This window comes from Carassius carassius, chromosome 2 (assembly GCF_963082965.1).
Source record: "Carassius carassius chromosome 2, fCarCar2.1, whole genome shotgun sequence".
In the NCBI taxonomy this organism is placed as follows: domain Eukaryota; kingdom Metazoa; phylum Chordata; class Actinopteri; order Cypriniformes; family Cyprinidae; genus Carassius; species Carassius carassius.
The window spans coordinates 47,220,710-47,244,272 of record NC_081756.1 but is presented as its reverse complement, the minus strand read 5'-3'; the positions used below and the strand labels follow the sequence as shown (position 1 = coordinate 47,244,272).

Genomic DNA, 23,563 nt, shown 5'->3' with positions numbered 1-23,563 from the left:
CCACCAACAGCTCTGGAAATGCAATTCCACTTGAAGTTTGTTCTTAACCACACTTCATATTCATAAGGGACTGTCATACGTGAATATATAAAAGTTCTGTTTCAAGTCTAAACTCTGATAAGCTTATTCCACATGCACCTGGCCCGTTATTTAATTGTCTGTGAGAGCGGAAATAAAAATGCCCAGTATTTCAGACTTATACAGAGAGCAGTGCAAAGTCTTGTTAACGTTAACTTGGTTTTTCCCATCACCATCAATTCCCAGCCGCGAGCAATGATCCAGTAGCTATTATGTAGCTTGTTAGCCATGCCTAGGCTGTGTAATTACTGACGTCGACGGCAATGATTGTCTTCTGCACTAGCTGATTCATTGCAGTAGATTAGTCTGAATGTTCAGGAGCTCAGTGCATCCTGAGACTTCATTCAGGATACTGTCAGGGAAAGCCAGCACAGGTTTTGGTGATTTCCCAGTCGGAGAGAAATAAATGAAGTGATGAATAAATATTATATGGGAAAAATACTGAAAAGTGATTTGTGAGTATTCTCGAATCTGCAATAAAAAAATAAAATAAAAACTGCACCAGTAAAGTTAGATGCTTGTAGCAGGCAACATATCATCAGACTCGATATGTAATAGATAAGTTTAGTTTAAGACATTTAATTTTATATCTGAGACATCTTTAAGTTTCATACTAACTGCTTTTAAAACAAATATGAGCTATGATGAATTTAATTTCATTGCAAATACCATGCAATTAAGTGTTCATTCAATTCACACTTAAATTGTTTCACAATAACTTGTTTTGTGAATTTTTATTTATTTATTTATATATTTATTATTTATGTCATTACATTGCTCGGAGCATAAGAAACTAAATATTTTTGAAAATGTTGATGATATACATAAAAATAAATAGACATGAAAAGAACATGTATAGGCAAAAAAATATTTTGTTTTTAGGTTTCAGGCTATTAGCCAAACTTTGCACACATATGACTCAACTATGTTATGAAAGATCTAAAGGAATGGATTGATACACTACTGTACTTCATGGAACCATAATGAAAAAAGGAGCGTAATATTGGGAGTAATAACTTGGAAACATTTTCATAAGAATATCTCACATTTTATAGAAATGTTGATCTATTGACTTGTTGTGCTTCCCCAAAATCCCCGGTTTAACATGATGTCTGTCCTGCCGTCCTCATACAGAAGATATGCATGAAAATTAATTCCTGTTTCATAACGAAAAAGTGATATTCTGCTTTGAAACCTTTTTCTAAGATGTTTATTTACGACAATTTGAAAACTAGCCAGATTGACATGGTAATTACAAATAGCTTCATTTGATCATTCTGTTAATACCAGTCATGTTCATACACCAAGGAGAGGGAAACCTCCAAACATTTGATATCCCAACCTAAGGGTGGGGGGGGGCTTAGTGTAATAAAATCAAAAAATAAGGTTTCATGTTAAGAAAGAATAGTACACAAACATTTCGAAAACTGTAAAAGGTTATTTAAAAATAAAAAGTTAATGAATTATTTTATGACAAAAATTTTGAATGTCTTAATCATTATTATACAGGTTGTGCATACGAAACTTTTATCCAAAACCACTTACAAAAGAGAAACAAATTACTCCAGAGTCAGTCACAATGCCAGGTTTGTTATACAACAATAATCAAGTGCTAAGATTATCACAAATTAAACAAGATGTTGATGCACATCTTTCTTATTACATCGTAGAGAATCACTTAAAACACTTTGCTGTAGGACTATTCCACATAATTATATTCAATCCAAATTCCAAGGAAACAAACTCTTTGGCGCCCCGCGCGGTGAACTCTGGGAGCGGCGATACATAGAATAACCCCCGCGTAATTTATACAGAGCACTCAAAACAAAGCTTACATTTTTTTTATATTTTTCTCTTGCATCTCATGCCAAAAGGTACTGAGAACCGCCATGAATAGTATCACTGATCTATATTATATAGATAAACAGAGGCGTCTGCTGCAGAGTTCATATGGGACAAGTGCTTCCGGTCGCCATCTTGTCGTTTAGCCGTCTGTGTGTAAGGGAGAGAAAGCGAGCAGCGGCTGCATTGGAGAAACAGACCAAATCCCTTTCTTTTCTTCCTTTTTAATATTTCAATTTCGAGATGTCAAAGCGGCACCGGTTGGACCTAGGCGATGATTATTCGTCGAGCAAGAAGAGGTCGTCTGACGGGTGAGTTTGGTTGAGTTTCAGCGGTCTGCGGCGGAGGGAACGAGCGGCTAGTTTGTGCTAGCATGCTCACACTCTTGTGCTGACCTGGTTTTAACATCGCACGGACACTGACATCGTTGCTAATAAATGCTGCACATAAAAGGCCTAGTTTGTTTCAGAATAGGTGATTGTAGTATGGAAAGCGGGGTGTATGTACAGAAGCGCGAGTCTTTGTGACTCCAGCAGCACGTGTTGGACGCACAGCGCGCGCGATCTACTCTTCATCACGCGTCTGTTTTCGGTTTAGTTTCTTCATGCTTCTGTTTCACAGCGTGTAAAGAAGCGAACAGGAGGCCTGTGTGGAGAAGAGATGTCTCTTGAAGAAGGCCTCTGGTGATTGGGATCGTGTCTCTGAAACCATCCGCTGAGAAACGAACTAGACCAAAACTAAAGTGATGATTATTTTGGGATATGAACCTGTAAATCCTCTAGTTCTATGTTATGAAGGCTGATTTATGACTGCATTCGGCTAAAGCGCGGCCTACTTTGTTTCTCTTTAGTTTCCAGTCACATTGTGCTATATATATATATATATATATATATATATATATATATATATATATATATATATATATATATATATATATATAATATATTATATAAAATCACTCTTGAATATATGTCTTTAGAAAGCACATTAAATGTAAGTGAAGTCTACATTCAAGGTTTCAAATTAGTTTCTGGAGAATAAAATGTCAATTTTGGTTGAAATGTTACATTGCCATTCATTCTGTCAACGTTTATTCTGTTGTGTGCATATTAAATGAACAAGGGAACATATTAACAACAATTTAAAGCAGTAATACGCTTATTTTTTATGCTTAAACCATTTTCATCATTCTAATATACTGATTTATTATCAATGTTGGAAACAGTTTTTACTGCTTAATATTTTTTGGAATCAGTTTTTTTTTCTTTATATATATACACACACACACACACACACGGACACGGACACCTTGGCAATTGATTCCCATTGGCTATTAAATTTATTTTTGGTTTGTAAAATGGCATATTTTTTTTTAAATATCTGAAAGTACACTCTTAACATCAGTCAAGCATTATAATGTGACAAATATTATTTAATGATATAACTATTATTTATAATTAAAACTTGATCATGTATGCATATGAGTCATTTTAACTGAACTTAGGACTGCTGGTGGTGTGTTTTTGGTCATTCAGTGTTTCTGGGAAAAATTTGGAGGAAAAAAACAAATACTTATAGGATATTGATGCGAATTCTACTAAGAATAAGATATGCACGAGCTGCTGGATTGATAAATATTAATAAGGTTGTGAAAAAAATGATATCTCGATATTGACACTTTTTTTTTACGATATTCGATATATATCTATATTTGCATTTGCATTTAAAAATGTAAAAAAAAAAAAGGGAAATAATTAAACTTGGTTAAGTGTTTTTTCTTTTTTCTAATAAACACATTTTTAGCTAAAAACACGTCTCAACTGTCTGCGGTTTTAAGAGAAGCTCTGTGGCATGAAAATATGTTCCCACTGACACTAAAAACCCTCTTAGATGATTAGTTTTTTTTTTTTTTTTTTTTTAGATATTTCATGATTGCTTGCTGCAGATGCAATCATTCCTGAAACAGACCTACTTTACGCTCCGATAGTACATGCTGCTGTGAAAGCCATCAGTCTGCATGATTTCAACTTAAAATATAGTTTTGGTACTTGTTGTACTCTTCGAAAGATCAGTTTGTTCTTCTGGGCTATCACGAAGTTGCTATTTAATGGGTTAAGCAGATGCACAGATTAGGAACTGATGTTTACAACCGCTAGGATGATAGTTAGTCGGGTTTCCACAAATAAACTGAAACCCAACAGCTGTGAAACGGTCTGAAGTCTCATTAATAAAATGTGTTCTGCAAGAGTTGGCTGTGCTGGAGTCACACAGGCACTCGATCAAACTCATAGTTTGAATATCAAATTCTCATGAATATAGACTTATAGACTGATGTAAACAAGCAGCACATGGAGGAACACGTGAGAGACGCGCTGAATGAAAGCACATTCACTCTCTGACAGCAGATGGCGCTAAATGCAGCCCTTACCCTGTAAACACAGTAAACTACTGAAATATTTAGACTTAAAGGGTTAGTTCACCCAGATCACAAAATTATGTCATTAATGACTCACCCTCATGTCGTTCCAAACCCGTAAGACCTCCGTTTATCTTCAGAACACAGTTTAAAATATTTTAGATTTAGTCCAAAACCCTTCTGTCTCTCCATTGAAGCTGTGTGTACGGTTTACTGTCCATGTCCAGAAAGGTAAGAAAAGCATCATCAAAGTAGTCCATGTGACATCAGAGGGGCAGTTAGAATTTTTTGAAGCATCGAAAATAAATTTTGGTCCAAAAATAGCAAAAACTATGACTTTATTCATCATTGTCTTCTCTTCCGTGTCTGTTGTGAGACAGAGTTCAAATCAAAGCAGTTTGTGATATCCGGTTCACGGAACAAATCATTCAGTTCACCAAATCGAACTGAATCATTTAAAATGGTTCACGTCTCCAATACGCATTAATCCACAAATGACTTAAGCTGTTAACTTTTTTAATGTGGCTGACACTCCCTCTGAGTTCAAACAAACCAATATCCCGGAGTAATTCATTTACTCAAACAGTACACTGACTGAACTGCTGTGAAGAGAGAACTGAAGATGAACACCGAGCCGAGCCAGATAATGAACGAAACATTGACTCGTTCACAAGTCAAGAACCGGTTGCATCGGTTTTCGGATCACCAGTAGTTCTTTCGGACAGTTCGATTCAATAAACCGGTTGAAGAAAACGGTTCACTGGTTCTTTTGCGCTCGACGTAATGACGTCATTGGCGATGATTGCCCTTCATTCAAGCCTTCGGTTTACCCGCGCTCATAACACTAGCACAGAATCAGTTCAGAATCAATCACCAAAAGAATCAGTTCGGTTCAGACGCTCTGTGTGTCGGTTTGCTTCACGCTGAATCACACATGCGCAGTATCATCAGCTCCTCGGTTCTCGAATCGGACGCGTCTGACAGAAACGGTTCTTGACTCGAACGAGTCATTATCTGGCTCGGCTCGGTGTTCATCTTCAGTTCTCTCTTCACAGTAGTTCAGTCAGTGTACTGTTTGAGTAAACTAAATCGGACTAAATCTAAAATATCTTAGTGTGTTCCAAAGATAAACGGAGGTCTTACGGGTTTGAAACAACATGAGGGTAAGTTATTAAATACATAATTTTGCTATCTGGGTGAACTAACCCTTTAATAGGCTATTTATCTTCAAACATTCATTTTTTTTTTTAATCTGGACTACAACATGCCCTAGATATTGTTTGAAAGTGTTTTGATCTTTTATTGTTCATTCACACTTTACATTATGGCTTCATTAGTTAACATAAACTGCTAATGAAAAAATTATTCTGAACATTCATTAATCTTAGGTATTCCAATATTTAATAACACATTGTTAACATTGAAAGTTGCAACTGTTATTTAATGAGCTAACATGAACTAAGACATGGATTTTTTAACAAAGATTAATAACATCTATAGTAAATGTAGCTATTGCTCATTGTTTAGCTGTGCATTTATTGAATGAGCACTATGCGATGTCCGAACTGATTACACTATATTTTATGTATTGCACTGTATATTATGTAAAATCTAAAAATGTAAAGTCTTAAATTCATTTTAAGTCAATTAAATCATTTTCATTTTCAAGTTCTTAAATTGCTTTTTATTTTTGTGATTTTTTTTCTTCATTTTTTTTTTTACTTTCTTTTTGAATTACCATTGTGTACGAAATGTGCTATATAAATAAACTTGCCTTGCCTTGAATGTTAATGCATTAACTAAGGTTAACTAATGAGGTCTTATTGTAAAGTGATACCTATTGGGTTTTATAGTTCTTTTGCACTTTAATGTGTAAAACATTTAACTTTTTATATATTTTTCTGTATTGCTTTATTGTTTAAAATATTTAGTTATTTTTGTTATAAGAAAAAGTTATTTAACCTGTTATACTGTTTTATGACCACTTATGACCACCAAAATTTCAATACCGTGATAATACCGTATACCGTGATAAAAGCATTATCAATTAACCGCAACAGGAAAATTTGATACCGGCATATCCCTACATGAATATTACCAGCTGGTGAACTAACTTTGCCAGGAAACTGAACCTTGTGTCTTCCACCAGTAAGGACCGAGACCGAGATCGGGACGAGAGGTCGAAGGATCGGGACCGAGACAGAGACAGAGACCGAGACCGGGATCGAGACCGGGATCGAGACCGGGATCGAGACAGCAAGGCGTCCAGTGTGCCGCTCATCTCTGGCGTGTCAATGGCTGGGATGCTCCCTCTGAAGCAGACGGCCATGCAGCAGCAGATCAACCCCTTCACCAACCTGCCTCACACGCCGCGCTTCTACGAGATCCTCAAGAAGAGGCTGCTGCTGCCCGTCTGGGAGTACAAGGAACGCTTTAACGACATCCTCAACCGCCATCAGAGCTTCGTGCTCGTTGGAGAGACCGGCTCTGGAAAGACCACACAGGTTAGTCCAAACAAGGGCTTCTTAATGATTTACAGCTTTTCACACAAGACCTTGCTTTGGGGGAGTCAACAATATATCGCGGAACAGAGGGCACTGACAACATGCTGACAGACAGGACATTAACATTACCAGCTTACTTTTAATATGAAACAAAGTCTCATTTGGTTATTTCACCTTTCAAATGTGGTCATTTTTTAAAGAAATGTAAACAATAAATACCGTTTTGTGGCTCTTGAATGTGTCGAACAGATCACTGTAAGTTAGATCGTCAGTTAAAACTAACTGATCGTCTCTTGCTTCTAGTTAATTTATAGCATCAAAATCAAATAAACCACATAAATGAACATGACAAAGAATGTTGTTTGACTACAAAAAGATGTTTGTACACTCCGTTTTTCAAGTTCAAATCCTCCATGTTAATCTACTATGAGATCGCCTGTCAAACTCCCGCGAAGGCTTTTTGTGTGTGTGTGTGTGCGTTTTGCGTGTCTATGGCAACAACAGACTTTAAACGGGAATACAGAATCACTGTCGTAAAAGTACCGGTACACACATTTAAAATCAGCGCGTGTGTGTGTAAAACTGCCACTGGAGAAAAAAATAAATAAATAAAAAAATAAATAAATCCCTACCGACCAATGACCTCAACTGACAACCAACCGGAACCAAACTTTGTTTTTTTTTTTTTTAGGCCTCATGTTTATTTCGTGTTGTAATCACTATTAAAGCAGAGGAGGCGATCAGCGCTGCTGCTTCTAACCGAGAGGTTACAGTGATCTATCACTCCACATTAAACAGTGCCAAAAAGCCATTTCATATTTGAATATTCTAATAAATTGACAGAATTTGAAATCTGAGACTTTTTCATATCAAAATTATATCGAGCTTATTGTGATTTATTTGTTGGGAGGAGCGCTACAATGTAACGTTCATTATCTGACAAGCTAGAATAATCAAACCTTGGGATTTATGAATCAAAATCGTTTCATAAAATGAGAATCAATTAAAATCGAGATCAATATATATATTTTTTACCAATCCCCATTAATTAGGGTGTTGAGAGTGCAGGAAGGCTTGGTGCAGTTATTAAATTGCAGTGTCTGCGAGTTAATTATATTGCTCCACTTAAGCTTCATGACTGTGAACGCTGTGATTTTGGGTCACTTATAACATGCTTCAAAAAAAAAAAGTCACATGCGCAAACCATCTTCACAAATTTATAAAGAGCCATTTATAAATATGTTCACAATAGAAGAAACTTTAAAGTCTCCCTGTAGTTTTTGCCAAAACAAAAAGTTTTTACAGTTTAGGCAGGTTTTTTTATATATATATATATATATATAATTATTTTTTGCTATTTTAACTAAATATTTTTAATAGTATGATATTTCTTTGATTTAAATTTTAATAGACCAAAAAAAATAAAAGGTTGAATAATAAACTAATCAAATAATTATATAATATTATATTTAATAATACTAATTATATTAAATTATTTTATTGAATTATAAAAATCAATAAATATATATTACTATTGTACTGTAAAATAGACTATTTAATGTTGTTTTTACAGTACAATACTTTTTTACAGGTTAAATGTTTATAATTTAAATAAAGTATTTAGAATATTAAGACTTGTTGTTGCCATTATATTGTCATATTGAATGGGTGGAAAAACAGATTTTCCTTTCTTTGATTATCGATTTGGTCGACTCTTGTTTTCCAGATCCCTCAGTGGTGTGTGGACATGGTGAGGGCCCTCCCGGGGCCCAAGCGTGGCGTGGCTTGTACACAGCCTCGTAGGGTGGCAGCCATGAGCGTGGCTCAGAGAGTGGCTGATGAAATGGACGTCATGCTGGGGCAGGAGGTCGGATACTCCATCAGATTTGAGGACTGTAGCTCTGCGAAGACCATACTGAAGTAAGTAACTGTTCTGGAAGAGAACAAAGGTTTAGACAAGCAATGTGTTTGTGGTTTTTCAAGATGAGTTGTAGTGTAGGGACTTTTGGACAAATGACATCTGAGATAAAGATGAGTGAATAAACGTGTCTTGTGTTTACAGATATATGACAGACGGTATGTTGCTCCGCGAGGCTATGAACGACCCGCTGCTGGAGCGATACGGTGTCATTATTCTGGATGAGGCTCACGAGCGCACCTTAGCCACAGATATACTGATGGGCGTCCTCAAAGAAGTGGTTCGGCAGAGATCCGACCTTAAGGTACGTCATGCTGATCGTATGCTTGCACCACCTTGTGGTTATTATTTTACTTTCTACAATCATCAGTTACTTCAGTTTTATCACAACTCTAATCTGAAATTATCCACTTTATATTACAATGTTTCACATGTACATATAATGTACTTATCATAGTCTTTGCAATAACCAGATAATAACTAGGTATTAATCTTGAACCTACACTTAAACCTAACCTTAATCCTTGTCATAACTTTATAGCAGTCTGTAAGTGTTGCATTTACATTGCTTGCAGTTACTGCTTTGTTTCAGTAAAAAATATACAAACAGCGTTCAATCAAGATCCATTTACTTGAGTCAAAGATAATAAAGATAATTGACGTGTTTTGTGAGAAATTTTACCAAATTGAGTTTATGCATGAAGCAAAGAACAAATGTCTGTCAGTAGGGTTTGAAAACTTATATCCCTTTAAAATATATATTTATATATTTCTTTCTGAACTTAGTGGCTGATATTTGCTGTTATTTTGCTTCTCAAGTAAATGTATCTTAATATACGATTTAAATATTTGCTCCTTAAATTCTTTAATTGGTCTTAAAATGAAGTGAATGTCTTAAATGTATTTTATAAAGCCTGCAGCAACCCTGACAGAGGATTGTGTTCCCAGATGTCCAGTTTTTTTTAATAATAATTTAATAATAATACACATAATTTTGCTTTGATAGTATCCTGATTATGTGATATTCAAAAGGCAATGTTTTCCAGAAACTGAATATTTTGGAAGGTGAACATTGCATATATTGTATATTCATACATTTATGATTTATACATTTCCGTATACATGTTAGCAAGGCTAAAATTATGATTTTTGCTTGCATTGTTGCAAAGTTGTTCATTTTCTGTTTGAACGAATAACTGTTTATGTAAAAGAGAAACGCTAACTGTTGAGTATTTCATCTTGGAGGCTGGGTCAGGAAAAATTGTTCTCTTAAGAAATGCAAATAATTCTGTGAGTGTCTCTGTCTCTCTGTATTCATCGGACTGCTGCCGATGAAGCCGCTCACTCACCTGACAGCTGCGTGTTCCTTTGTTTGAAGACAAACGTGGCCACTGCGCTCTGAAATGCACAGCCAGTCACTTTAGTGGAAGTAAAGCTGCTGCTGCTGGCTCAGCCCATTTGAGAGCCATCAGCCCAAGGAGAACAGAAGCATAGCCAGTTTTTATGGCTGAAATGTGCTGGAGCGAATCTCATAAAGCAGATGGGTAATGACTCCTTGTTGTCAGGAACAAATCAAAGGTTATACATGTGTTCAGAGACTGTTAAATAAGATCTAGGTGACTCCATGTGATTCCTCAGCCAGAGTCCCCATGCAGCTTTAAACTTTAACATGCTTTAAGAGCATTTATAACTGCTCATGATGTGGAAAGCTGCCGGGTGGATCTCCAGAATGGCTCTGTGCTTTTTTTTCTTACATTAGAATCATAATGTCCCCAGAGAGAACGAGATGCACTCATTGTAGACACGGGCAAAACGTAGCGGCTTTTACCGAATGCTGTCCATTCAAAAGCCAATTCTGTTTATTTATTTCTCCCCAGGTCATTGTTATGAGCGCTACTCTGGATGCTGGGAAGTTCCAGGTTTATTTCGACAGCTGCCCCTTGCTCACCATTCCTGGCCGGACGCATCCCGTGGAGATCTTCTACACGCCCGAGCCGGAGAGGGACTACCTGGAAGCGGCCATTCGCACGGTCATCCAGATACACATGTGTGAGGAAGATGAGGGAGATGTGCTGCTCTTCCTCACCGGACAGGAGGTAACATCGCTGATGTCCTTCCTGAATAGGGTTCATGCAGAGAATGCTTGACTTTAACCAAATTATGTTTTCAAGTCCTTGAATTGAGTATCAATCTTGAGTTTCTTTTTTTTCCCCATTTATAAGTTTATTATAAACGGCTCCCTCATTCTTGAAAAGCACCGACTGTATGTTAAGTTTTTGAAAAGTGCTCGAATTTCACTTTTAAAACTGTATAAACTCTGTCTGAAGCCCAAGCATTTTACTCTCAAGGACAGTGTACAGAAGCTGCTAGGTAAATACAGCAACACTAGCAAAACATTGCTCTGCTTGTTTAACTCTTTCCCCGCCATTGATGTGTTATCTCGTCTTTTAGAAGACTACGCTTCCCCGCCAAAGACTTGTTTTTTACGCCTTTTCTGTTATACACTTGGGGGCGCTATTACGAGTACAAAACCTTCTGAACAAAAACAGACACGCAAAGCGGAGTGGCCTTTACACCTCGGGTGTGCATTATTTTTCTAATAATTCAACAGTCCGGAGACAATTATTCCTCTTATACTACGGTCACCAAACCTCAAGACATCGATCTGATGATTTATTTAAAGGGATTCGTCCGGTTTTTGTACTTAAATCGCTATTGTGAGTAGGACTCTTTCTTCCGCATCTCATCCAATGCTAGTTCCAAAACATATTTTTAAAGCTGGTAAAAGAGGCTTGAGCTGTTGATGGCATTCTAATGCAGTTATTAATTTCATTATTGGAAAGAGCGACAGAGACACACACAGAGAGAGCGAGAGCGAGCATGTGTGAATTAGGATAACGTACCTCTGTGCGTCGCTAAACAGCGCTGTCTCCTCGCTAGTGGGAAGTGTCGTGTGTAGTCTTTAAGTTGCTGTACTATAGGCTAACTGATAAAATCGTCAGGGCAGCGCTGATAACACCTTTTGTGCAAACTGCGTGACTGTTATTACAGTTAACTATGCAAAGGGATATGGAACTGTAATGCGGTCAGGAGAGCTGCCTGGAACTACGTTCACCGTACATTTCCCAGAAAATACCTCAGAACGTTATTCAGCCAATCAGATTCAAGCATTCAATGGCCCCGTAGTATAAAACTGCTTAATGTTAAGAGTAAAATGTTGATCCAGGTAGTGGTATATGTCTGTGCAAGCTTTGGAGGTGTTGATGGAAGCGATTTACTGGATTTATGCTTTGATAATCATAATGAATATTATCCAGATGTAGTTTTTGATAAAAAAAAATTCGATTTTCTCACTTTTTTTGCTAAAAATTATGCAGTTTTATGAAACCTACCTATATCCAAGTGTTGATTTAAAAAAAGAATGCTTTAAGCTAGAATAAAACAGATTTTTTTGTTTAAAAGTAGAGCATAAGATCTCAAATATATAAAAATAAATGCTAATTTATAATATTATAAATACTAGAATAGAATAAAAATAATCAATTAAATAATGCTGCTTAGATGTTGTAACTATCACCATCTGACAGCTGTATGGTTGGAAGCTGTTCAGAATTGGCCTTTTTTTCTAAATATTAGCTATACAGGTGCTGGTCATATAATTAGAATATCATCAAAAAGTAGATTTATTTCACTAATTCCATTCAAAAAGTAAAACTTGTATATTATATTCATTCATAACACACAGACTGATATATTTCAAATGTTTATTTGTTTTAATTTTGATTATAACTGACGACTAAGGAAAATCCCAAATTCAGTATCTCAGAAAATTAGAATATTGTGAAAAGGTTCAATATTGAAGACACCTGGTGCCACACTCTTATCAGCTAATTAACTCAAAACACCTGCAAACACCTTTTAAATGGTCTCTCAGTCTAGTTCTGTAGGCTACACAATCATGGGGAAGACTGCTGACTTGACAGTTGTCCAAAAGACGACCATTGACACCTTGCACAAGGAGGGCAAGACACAAAAGGTCATTGCAAAAGAGGCTGGCTGTTCACAGAGCTCTGTGTCCAAGCACATTAATAGAGAGGCGAAGGGAAGGAAAAGATGTGGTAGATACGTGTACAAGCAAGAGGGATAACCGCACCCTGGAGAGGATTGTGAAACAAAACCCATTCAAAAATGTGGGGGAGATTCACAAAGAGGACTGCAGCTGGAGTCAGTGCTTCAAGAACCACTACACACAGATGTATGCAAGACATGGGTTTCAGCTGTCGCATTTCTTGTGTCAAGCCACTCTTGAACAACAGACAGCGTCAGAAGTGTCTAAAGACAAAAATCAGGCCACTATCAGAGCAACCTGGGCTCTCATAACACCTGAGCAGTGCTACAGACTGATCGACTCCATGCCACGCCGCATAGCTGCAGTAATTCAGGCAAAAGGAGCCCCAACTAGTGGCACTTTTCCACTACACCGTACCAGCTCGCCTCGGCTCGCCTCGACTCGGCTCTGTTTGGTTTTCCACTGTGTAAAAGTTGTACCTGTACCAGCTTCCAGGTACTTTTTTTCGTACCACCTCCGGCGAGGTTCCAAGCGAGCTGAGGCGATACTATAATGTGACGTGAAAACACAGCAGACTGCTGATTGGTCAGAGAGAATCGTCACTATTCACTGCGTCATCATTACATGCGCCAGCAATAGTATCCAGATAGTTTTTTCAGCATTGTTTCGTTTTGCCATTGTTTCGTTTTGCTACCCTCAGCCTCTCCTGAAACAACGTTTGTCTTCTTGCTGTGAGAAACAGCCACATCCCGAGGATCAAAAACAACATTCACTCGATTTCCTCCATTGTCCTGTGTGTGTGGGTAGCGGGTGTGTGTCGCGTAGAAGATTACGTCACGGCAGTTTCCTGCAGCGTCGCTATGACAACCAGGTACTATTGTGGAGGTACTATCTGCAATGGAAAACGGAGCGAAAAGCGAGCCGAGTCGAGCTGGTACTGGTAATGGAAAAGCGCCATAAGTATTGAGTGCTGTACATGCTCATTCTTTTCATGTTCATACTTTTCAGTGGGCCAAGATTTCTAAAAGACCTTTCTTTGTATTGTTCTTAAGTAATATTAAAATTTTCTGAGACACTGAATTTGGAATTTTTCTTAGTTATAATCATCATAAAATAATAATTTTAAATATATCAGTCTGTATGTAATGAATGAATATAATACACAAGTTTCACTTTTTGAATGGAAATAGTGAATTAAATCAACTTGATGATATTCTTATTATATGAACAGCACCTGTATGTTGCTTGCAAATTAAAATATTCTATGTTTTGCCAGTGATCAGTTTAAAAAAAAAAAAAAAGTATTTTCTCTCCTGAAGTATGAGATGCATATTTTCCCAAGTGTGCTATGTAGGGCTGGGACAACGCGTCGAGGTCATTGATGATGTCGACGCAAAAAATACGTCGACATAAAATATGCGCATCGATTTGTCGACCTGTTTTTATTTCTCTAAAAAACGTTTGCAAAACATTTACCTTATTTGCGCTTAATATACGCGATGGCCGGATCAACATTCTGTCCAACGTTATATAACCAATCCAGGGGTTTTTCTGCATTGATCTTTTTTTTTGGCGGCTGTCAAAGCCTTATTTGATCGGTGAGTGACAGTGACAGGGCGCGTACGAGAGAGAGCCCCGCACTCACAGTCTTCAAACAACACGAGCGCTTCTTGCTCTCTCCCTCCCTTGTGCATATTAATCAAAATCATTAAACACGATAGAAAAAGGGCGAAACACCAAAGTTTCACGCGCGCTCGCGCACTCACAGTCTTCAAACTACACGAGCGCTCTCTCTCTCTCTCCCTCCCTTGTGCATATTAACCAAAATCATTAGACACGATAGAAAAAGGGCGGAACGCCAAAGTTTCACGCGGAGTATTCTGAGATTTTTTTTCTCCATGACAGGCTGCTGGCTCCCACTGTTATTTATTTTAATTTTTTTTGTAAAAGCACTCTCTGTATTAGCTTAAAGCCCTCAAGTTTACATTTACATACTGGTATTCTTTCAATTGCTCTAAAAAGTATTTTTGGGGTGACCTTTTTTATTGAATACTAGACATCAAGTTGTTGTTGTTTTCATCTGAAAGAACTTCTTTTTTCAGTAAGCTAGGCCCTATGTGTTCAGTAAGCTTGTTTCAGTAAGCTATGTGTTTTCAAGGTTTTATTGAATGCTATCTCTATACAAGTGCAAAGTAATGCATTCTTAGTCAGTCTTTTATTTTGTAAATTTAAGAGCAATAAACATATATTGCAATGCTAAGGAATTTGTTTTTGTTTTCATTCAGATATGTAAATCAACATGTATAAATTGTTAGTAGTCAATTAATGGGGAGATAATCGAAATCAAATCGCTCTGAAAAATTAATCGTTAGATTAATCGATGCATCGAAAAAATAATCGCTAGATTAATCGTTTAAAAAATAATCGTTTATCCCAGCCCTAGTGCTATGTTAAGCATCACAGATTATGAAAAAAAAAAACATTCATTGAGCCACATTTGTCATTTGTGACATTTTTCAAGCCACCTCACACACAGCAGTTAAATAGTGCAGAAGAGATCAATGCTTAGATTGATAACGGCCATGAACACAGCTGGCCTTGGTGCAAAGACAAAAGCCTGTGAGAGATGTGTAAGAATGACCCAGATTCAGCCCTGAAATTAAGCCATTTATTATTTTACGTCTCCTTCAACCAGTGCTCACCTGAGCGAAGTGGAGGGTCAGGGACCCACCCAAATGATGAATACGCTCACAGATGGAGAATCACCAGTGTACCTCATAGATTTGTCCTGTTCCTCTTCTCTTTTTGCAGAGATCAAAGACAAAATAACTTAATTTTCTTTCATGCTTTACATAAAGCTAATGAGGCCAACTAAAAATCTTGCAAATGGCAGAAATCCAACAATTTGGTCAATTTAAAAACTGCATACGCAAAGCAGGTTAAAAGAACGAAAAAACAGTCAGACTGAACATTGTACTGCCTCCATTTATGTCTCTCACTTCCCTTTTCAAAGAGAAGTCATATCTTCGCACCATCAATCTAATCAGATAATTTGACACCCTATTTATTAACGGCAGACTCCTGTCATTAGTTTCTCCAGTGGGTCTGCTCGTGTACATCCGTTTTCATTTGCAGGTGAGAGATTGATTGCTGGCTCATTGCAGAATGAATAAACTCAAGTAAGTTGCAGTGGGACTGTCTCCACCAGCATCGGGTGATAATTGAGTGGAGATTTATTGATGTGCAGTTCTCTTTGCTATGAGCTAATCATTATCAAGTCCAGAATGTCAGCGGATACAAGCGAGCACATACCAACTCTGTGTTTGCACTTTTGATGTTTAAAGTGTGCATTTTCGCATAGTCCTGCCCTAAACTCATGCCATTATTATAGCATTAATTTGTAAGTCAGGCTGCTCAAACCAACAGAGCAACTGTTTTCATTTTTGGTTAAACTATGCCTTTAATTGGTATGTTTACATAAAAGAAATGACAACTTAAACTCACACTAACTTGCTGACTATTTGGACGTCTCTTGGCTTTGTAGTAGCAGATCTGGCTTGTTAATGTGCTTTTAATTTGGTTAATGGAGTTCATATGGACTTGGGCAGTTCAAAGGGTGCTGTGCATAAACATTTTCCAATCTTAAGCATGTGATGAGACTGATGATCACAGTAGTGGAGTTGGCCATTATATTTCACCCATTTAAAGAATGATTGAATATGTTTAAATCTAGACCAAGAACATGGTTTTTAGGCTGGTCACATAATAGCTCAGTTTGCTCCTTTCGGTCACTGAAGGTGCCTTTTAGTTGAGCAATTTACGCTGTTTGTCCACTTCGTTTTAGCTTCTTTATCTTTTCCTGGTTCCCTATAATGCATCAAAACTCAAATTTGCTCGTTCCAATCAGGCCTAGATTACCACTGATTAAGATTAGCTTTCTCCTTTAGATCTGTGCCAGCTAATTTGCATCTGCAGCATGTAGATTAAAGCGTCCATGTAAAATATTTTCCTCCAGTATTGTATCGTGCAGCTGTGAGAAGCGAGGGTCTCGATTTGGCGTCGTCCTCCAGGTGCAGGCTCTTCTGCTTTGGCACAGCCATGTGTCCCTCTCTCTCCGATGCCTTGGCAGCACGGATAGCAGTCCTCCTGACAGCTGCCGCTTCCCAAGGGCTGATGGACTATTAATACTTTGGCTAATTCTATCAATCCATTCAGATTTGTCTTGTCCTGCACTGTTGTGGCAGAGCTTTGATTAAGATGCACATAGCCACCGGTGCCATTTTCTGTGCATATTGTGCCCCAGGGAGTGATTCGGCACGTGCATGGACTACCGTGTCTCGGATTTCAGTGCGCTTACGAGCTTTAATGCTTTTATGGGTAAATGATCAGCTTTAGCTGCTTACATATTCAATGAAAGGGTCTCAAGTAAAAGATGTAAGAGACTTTTAAGGGCTTTCAATGTCGCAGTGCATGTCATGATATCGATAAATGTTTGATTACAACAGCCTGAAGTTTTTGTAGAGATCATTGCTTGACTGTTTCCCATTTCCTGCTCAAGTCTCAATGCACACTTTGGCCTGAGGATGGCGGTACTGCATAAGCTTTGACTTCCAAATGAGTAGGACCGTGCCACTTGTGTTGAGTAATGTGCTCATGCATGAAGAAAAGACAAAGCTTTGCAGTAAATACTAAGCATTCTTCATTTGTGTCCGAGTGAATATTTCTCGGACTTATGAAAAAAGGGCATTTAGTGAACAGTGGTTATAGTAGTCTAGATGAAAATTTTATATTTTTGTAAAGCATGTGTTTGTTAAATCTGCACTACAGTGTGTTTTTTTTAGAACATTCAAGCTGCTCTGATCTCTAATTTGCTCTTGACGACTAGCACGTATCTCTAGATCTCAAGCTACTATGTTTGTAACGTTCAGCTTCACTTAACTGATCTGTTGTGATATGCTCTTGGTTATGCATCATTGCGGATTTCTCATCTCACATTAGCTCTACTACATTGCCATCTGGAATAATAAAGCATGCGTGTGAATTTACACGTGCCCTTGTGACTGCCGCGGATGGCACAGCCATAGGGATCTTACCCAAGCACCAACACACGCCTTGCACTCCAGCTTTCGTTTTCTCACTCGGTTGACACGACTGGCACGTCAAGTGTACCGCAAATGAACCACCAGATCCTTGGTGGTGCTGGTGTTTCCAGCATGGGGGAATTGATCCAGCAGTTAATGATGTTTGTGAAAGTGGCTAAGGTGGAGTTTAATGGGGTGCTGATCCAAAATCAAGTTGATATGAGGTGAAGTTGGACAAATAGAGGGTTGATTAACACAACAAGTAGCATATGAAAATAATTATTTTATTATCACAATAGATTACCATTAAAGGGATAGTTCACTTTCAAATTAAATTTTGATATGTTTTAGCTTACCTCAAGGACATCCAAGATGTAGGTTTCTTTGTTTCCTCAGTATTTCCCATTTTGATATTTTTAGGTCCAACCGTTCTTGTCTGTGACTCACATAATGGATGTCTATGGTCACCACCTCAAAGAGCATGCAAAGAGGAGTCAAAATTAAACAATTCCCCATCATAAGTACACATTGATGACCTAATACAAGAAACGAGCGGTTTGTGTAAGAAAACGAACAGTATTTATATATTTTTTACCTTTTGTACACAACCACGTCCAACTGATCAGAGTTCGCGAGTGCTTCCTGATATGACGTGCGTGCGCGCTCTGGCTTTAGTCTGTGCAAGCGCGGAAAGCCCCGGATGTGATGTCTCGCGCGTGTACATCACTCATTGTTTACCACACGCTACGCTTTCAATCTGCACTGTCTGAAATATAATGCAGTAATTGTAATAAATTAATGTTTATAATGCACCCTATAATCGTTGCGTTTATAATAAAAATACAACACATTACTCACTCTATTGACAGCGTGCCATTGGGTCCCTCTGGCATTGGACGTCGCCTCCAGTTTATACGTGGCAAACTAAACACAACGTGCAAAACGCTGCGTCTCAACAGCGGAGAAAAATCAGGATCTTCAGTCAGGCAGGCGTGTGATGTGATACTGTCAATGTCCTCTCATCATTTTGTAGTTGTTCCATTCGTGACAACATATGCTCTCTACTTCTGTTGGCATCTCACAACACTTGCTACTAAAACACCACCAATTTTGAAGAGATCTCTGTCTCTGAGGCTTGAAGACGTGCTGCTGCAGCGGATCGCTCCTGAGTACTTGATCTGTGTATTCTGTTTCAAATAAATATGGTTGTGAAAAAAATTCAACGTTGTCTATGGATATATTGAAATCGTCTTAGTTCAACGCGTTCATTGCAATTTCCTGTACGTCTAAATATGTTTAGATCTTCACAGTGAAAGGTAATACTTCCGAAATCTGTGTAAACCATAGGCAGTAAGTGTAAACAATGAGTGATGTACACGCGCGAGAGATCGCTTCCGGTGCTTTCAGCGCTTGCGCAGACTAAACCAGAGCGCGCGTGCACATCACATCGGGAAGCACTTGCGAACTCAGATCAGTTGGACGTGGTTGTGTACAAGAGGTAAAAACGATATAAATACTGTTTGTTTTCTTGCACAATCCGCTCGTTTCGTGTCTTAGGTCATCAATGTGTACTTATGATGGGGAATTGTTTAATTTTGACTCCTCTTTGCATGCTCTTTGAGGTGGTGACCATAGACATCCATTATGTGAGTCACAGACAAGAACGGTTGGACCTAAAAATATTGAAATGGGAAATACTGAGGAAACAGAGAAACCTACATCTTGGATGTCCTTGAGGTAAGCTAAAACATACCAAAATTTTATTTGAAAATGAACTATCCCTTTAAAGACCACATTACAAAACAGAAAAACATAGATATTCTAACCTTTTTTTTATCAATAAAATGGAGGTCAGTGTGGGCAAGAATGGACCCTATTGGCATTTGCTGTTTGGGCAAAAGAATTGAAACATCCTTATAAATATGTTGTGGCTTTTGTGTCCAAATGGAGATCTGGAGGACATAACTTGCCATTCTGGACTAAACTTTCATAAAACAACCAAGCTACATTGGAAAAACATGCCTATGGCGTCATCTTCAAAATATTACATTGCTTCTTGCTGGTTTTGCAACACTTTCGAAATGAAATGTCTAGTGAGCAAAATATATATATCATGCACTATTCTACGAGTGCTTTGGGGTGCTTTGCACGAAACCGTATGATTTTAAGTCTTCTCTGCCTCGTTATCCTAATGTTTTGTAATAAAAGTTGTTTTACAGCCACTAGCGTTTATTTCAGCTGGAAATGGCAGTCAGCTGTTTGTTTTTGGAGTTGTGCAAATATGTTGTGCTACACATTTTTCCAATGAGCATCTAAACCTTGTATTATGATGCAGTTTCTAATATGAGTAACTCTATCAAATGTCTTTTGGCACTCGGCAGGTGTTACTTTTGCACGTGGTTGTCGGTCTGTGGCCTCTAATATCAGTCTGTTCACCTTGTAGGAAATCGACGAAGCTTGCAAACGGATCAAACGTGAGATTGACGATCTCGGCCCTGATGTTGGCGACATCAAAATCATCCCGCTCTACTCCACGCTGCCACCACAGCAACAGCAGAGGATCTTCGAGCCGCCTCCACCCCGCAAACCCAGCGGAGCCATCGGCAGGAAGGTAAACATCACTCACACATATGACTCTTAAGAGCTTTCAGCTGTGCCAAACCCAACTGGTTTGGTTCAAGAGATGCTTTGATTCTTTAATAGAATATTCCTCAGACAAATATTCCACCGGTCCATAAGGGGCCGTTCACACAGAATGTTCCAATGTGCTACTTTTCCATTGTTTTTCTATATAAACTCGTGGTAAATGGACCTGTATGGGGTCTCGCACATGAGCGCTGATTTTTTTAAGACGCTGATTTAAGTTAAAAATGTAAACTTTCACACACAACTCGCTCATTAATGTCAGTTCCAAAATAGTGGACCAATCAGCGTTGGTGGAGGCGGCATTTTGCGCTTTTTAGAAACAAAGATGTGTTCTTTGTGAACGGCCCTTAAGACTTTCATTCATCTTTCAGACACAAATACATTTTAGGATTCTCTCATAATCTTAGTCCATGCATTGAATGTCCATTCAAGCAAAACTTAAAGAGATAAGATAGAGATAGTAAAAGTAGTGAACATTTTATGGATCCCCTTCACTTTTGTGAGTGGAGTATGGTACCAAAAAAATCTAAGTATTGAAATGTGATTGTATCACACAGATATAGTAGCATCTTCAATCTATTTAAAGAAAGAAGGGGATACAAGAGTGACTCATGTCTGTCAGTAAAGGGAAAGGGAAATTAGTTTTTTTTCTTTCTCCCCTTTTGGTAAAGCAATGACTCATAGCATATGCTGCTTTTTGTCAGCATATGATCCTTTTCTCTAATTTTGGAAAGAAAGATTACTCATCCTTCGATCATTTAAAAAGTTTTGTTGGAGCCGTACTGTTTTTCTCGAGTCGGTTTGTACAGTTTGCTTTCACTCCCTCCTGTTCTGCTTCCCGACGTGAATATGCTCGTTTGGCATTTTTGGCATGTTGGCTTTGAAAAAATGAAACTCACTCTAGATGTTTCATCAGAGCTCATCCACTGTAAAGTGTCTTTCATCGTCTGTCATCCGTTACTCTTAGCGGGAGGTTGTGCAGACGCAATTGCTCTTGTTTTCTTTACTCCCATTTCACTTCTTCGTCTCTCAAACAAGCCTGACGATTACGATGTGAAAAGCACCTGGACGCCTGCATGACTGGCCGATGATCTGACAGAATATCACATCTGATCGTCTGCTTTGAGTTTGCAAACATTTAGCCAAACATCTGATGAGGAGTTGATTAATGAGTCATCGCTCTCCTACAGAAATGGCTCTGCTTGTCATTATTGCCAGGCAGAGATTGCTGATGTCCTAATGAACGAACGCAAACATTCAATGAACCGCAAATTTCCGCTTTCTTGTTCCTTCAATATAATGGCTATATTTGTAACCGTAAAGAAGTCTTCGCTCCATGCCTGGTTTGTGTCTTGATGTACCGAGCAGCATCACACCTCCTGCTTCACATATCAAGTATCTGCCTCCTCCATCCCCCTTCACTAGGGCATTGTGTCATTTCATCTCTCCTCTGACCACTTCCATGTTTAAAGAGGCTCTGGGTTTCTCAGAGGTTTGATTACTCGTAAGCCCGGGCATAAGCTGCTTCAGAAGTTCAAACATCCGCCGCTGTTTGCCTGCGCTGTTCAGAAGAAAATGAAAGTGGACATGGATGCACAGGGGCTGATGTGAATATGCTGCAACCCCTGTGACACAAACCAATGTTGGGAACTGAGAACTGCCTATTCAGAAACATAAAAAAAACTAGAAATAAGATTTTCACAACAATTGCTTTTTTGGTACATATAATTCCCTACTTTCCATGCCCTCAAAAATAGTTTTAGTGAACTTAAATTAAGAATCTTCTTATGTAATAAGTTTATGTGGGGAAAAAATGTGACATACAGCCAAGTATGGTGACCCATACTCGGAATTCGTGCTCTGCATTTGACCCATCCAAAGTGCACACACACACACAGCAGTGAACACACACCCGGAGCAGTGGGCAGTCATTTATGCTTCGGTGCCCAGGGAGCAGTTGGGGGTTCGGTGCCTTGCTCAAAGGCACCTCAGTCGTGGCATTGAAGGTGGATAGAGCGCTGTACATTCACTTCCCCCATCTACAATCCCTGCCGGCCCAAGACTCGAACTTGTAACCTTTGGATTACGAGTCCGAATCTCTTGACCATTAGGCAATGACTTCCCCACAAGTCAGCTTCTTCCCCAAGGAGGTTCACAATACAATAACTTCTTTTCGGCACAATGTTTTTTTTTTTAACTAACTTCTCTCAATGCAGTCCTATGCAAAGCATGCTGGAAACTACAGATCCAGGTTATGTAAACAATAAATTATACCTTTTATGAGGCCTGTTAATAATTACATTTTAAATTGATTTAACAATGAAATTAAATTGATAAAATGTTCAATATTTTTTGCATTAGCTCATTTAAAAAAAGCTATTTGAGAAAATCCTTTTTTGAGGATGAGTGTCTTGAATCTATTTATTTTTTGGCACCCACCTTGTTCTTCTGTCCTTCATTGGCAGCAGTACATAAGGAGACTCCGATTACCTTGTAAAAATGTCAACCCTCTGGCATATATTAAACACAATGCATGTAAGCCACCTTTGGCAGATACGGGATGTGTGTGTGTGTGTGCGTGTGTGTGAATATTGTGAGACCCGCACCTGTGCAGTCACATCCTCCTTCAGGAAAAAATCCAGCAGCCCTACTGCGCTGCTTATGCATGGATTTATTAGTTGGGATTTAACGTCATGTGACGCTTAGCAGTCACATGTAGGAAAATTGAGGACTGTAGCAAATTTCGGCAGCAGCATTCTTGATGATCCTTGAGTTAATTGGGTTGTGGTAAGATCTCCCTTGTGCTGACTGCGGGACTGGAGGGTTATGGAAGAATTAAGGAAAAAGTGACACTGGCTAGCATGTTAACCACCTAAAAATTAATCCTTTATGGACCCAACTTATTAGTAACTGTATGCGGAAGGAAAGTGGTCTTCCTAGAGATTTAGATCATTGGAGATTGGAGACCATGTCCGAGCCTAAAACATTTGATGTGTTACTCTTCATTCT

At 38.3% G+C, this 23,563-nt stretch overlaps 2 protein-coding genes across 2 annotated transcripts in view; both read left to right on the top strand.

The window, feature by feature from the left end:
* The window catches only part of aco1 (aconitase 1, soluble), a 109,554-nt gene extending 109,078 nt beyond the window's left edge, over positions 1 to 476 (top strand). Inside the window, exon 22 of the mRNA XM_059517990.1 lies at positions 467 to 476. The gene's annotated coding sequence lies outside the window, so the exon portion shown is untranslated. The remainder of the gene's footprint in view (positions 1 to 466) is intronic.
* A 1,571-nt stretch (positions 477 to 2,047) lies between these two features.
* LOC132110859 (ATP-dependent RNA helicase DHX15-like) overlaps positions 2,048 to 23,563 on the top strand; it is a 43,339-nt gene continuing 21,823 nt past the window's right edge. The window contains exons 1-6 of the mRNA XM_059517885.1: positions 2,048 to 2,231; positions 6,486 to 6,840; positions 8,567 to 8,760; positions 8,903 to 9,062; positions 10,636 to 10,854; positions 20,352 to 20,519. Coding sequence (XP_059373868.1) covers positions 2,164 to 2,231; positions 6,486 to 6,840; positions 8,567 to 8,760; positions 8,903 to 9,062; positions 10,636 to 10,854; positions 20,352 to 20,519 — 1,164 coding nt within the window. The 5' untranslated portion in view covers positions 2,048 to 2,163. The remainder of the gene's footprint in view (positions 2,232 to 6,485; positions 6,841 to 8,566; positions 8,761 to 8,902; positions 9,063 to 10,635; positions 10,855 to 20,351; positions 20,520 to 23,563) is intronic.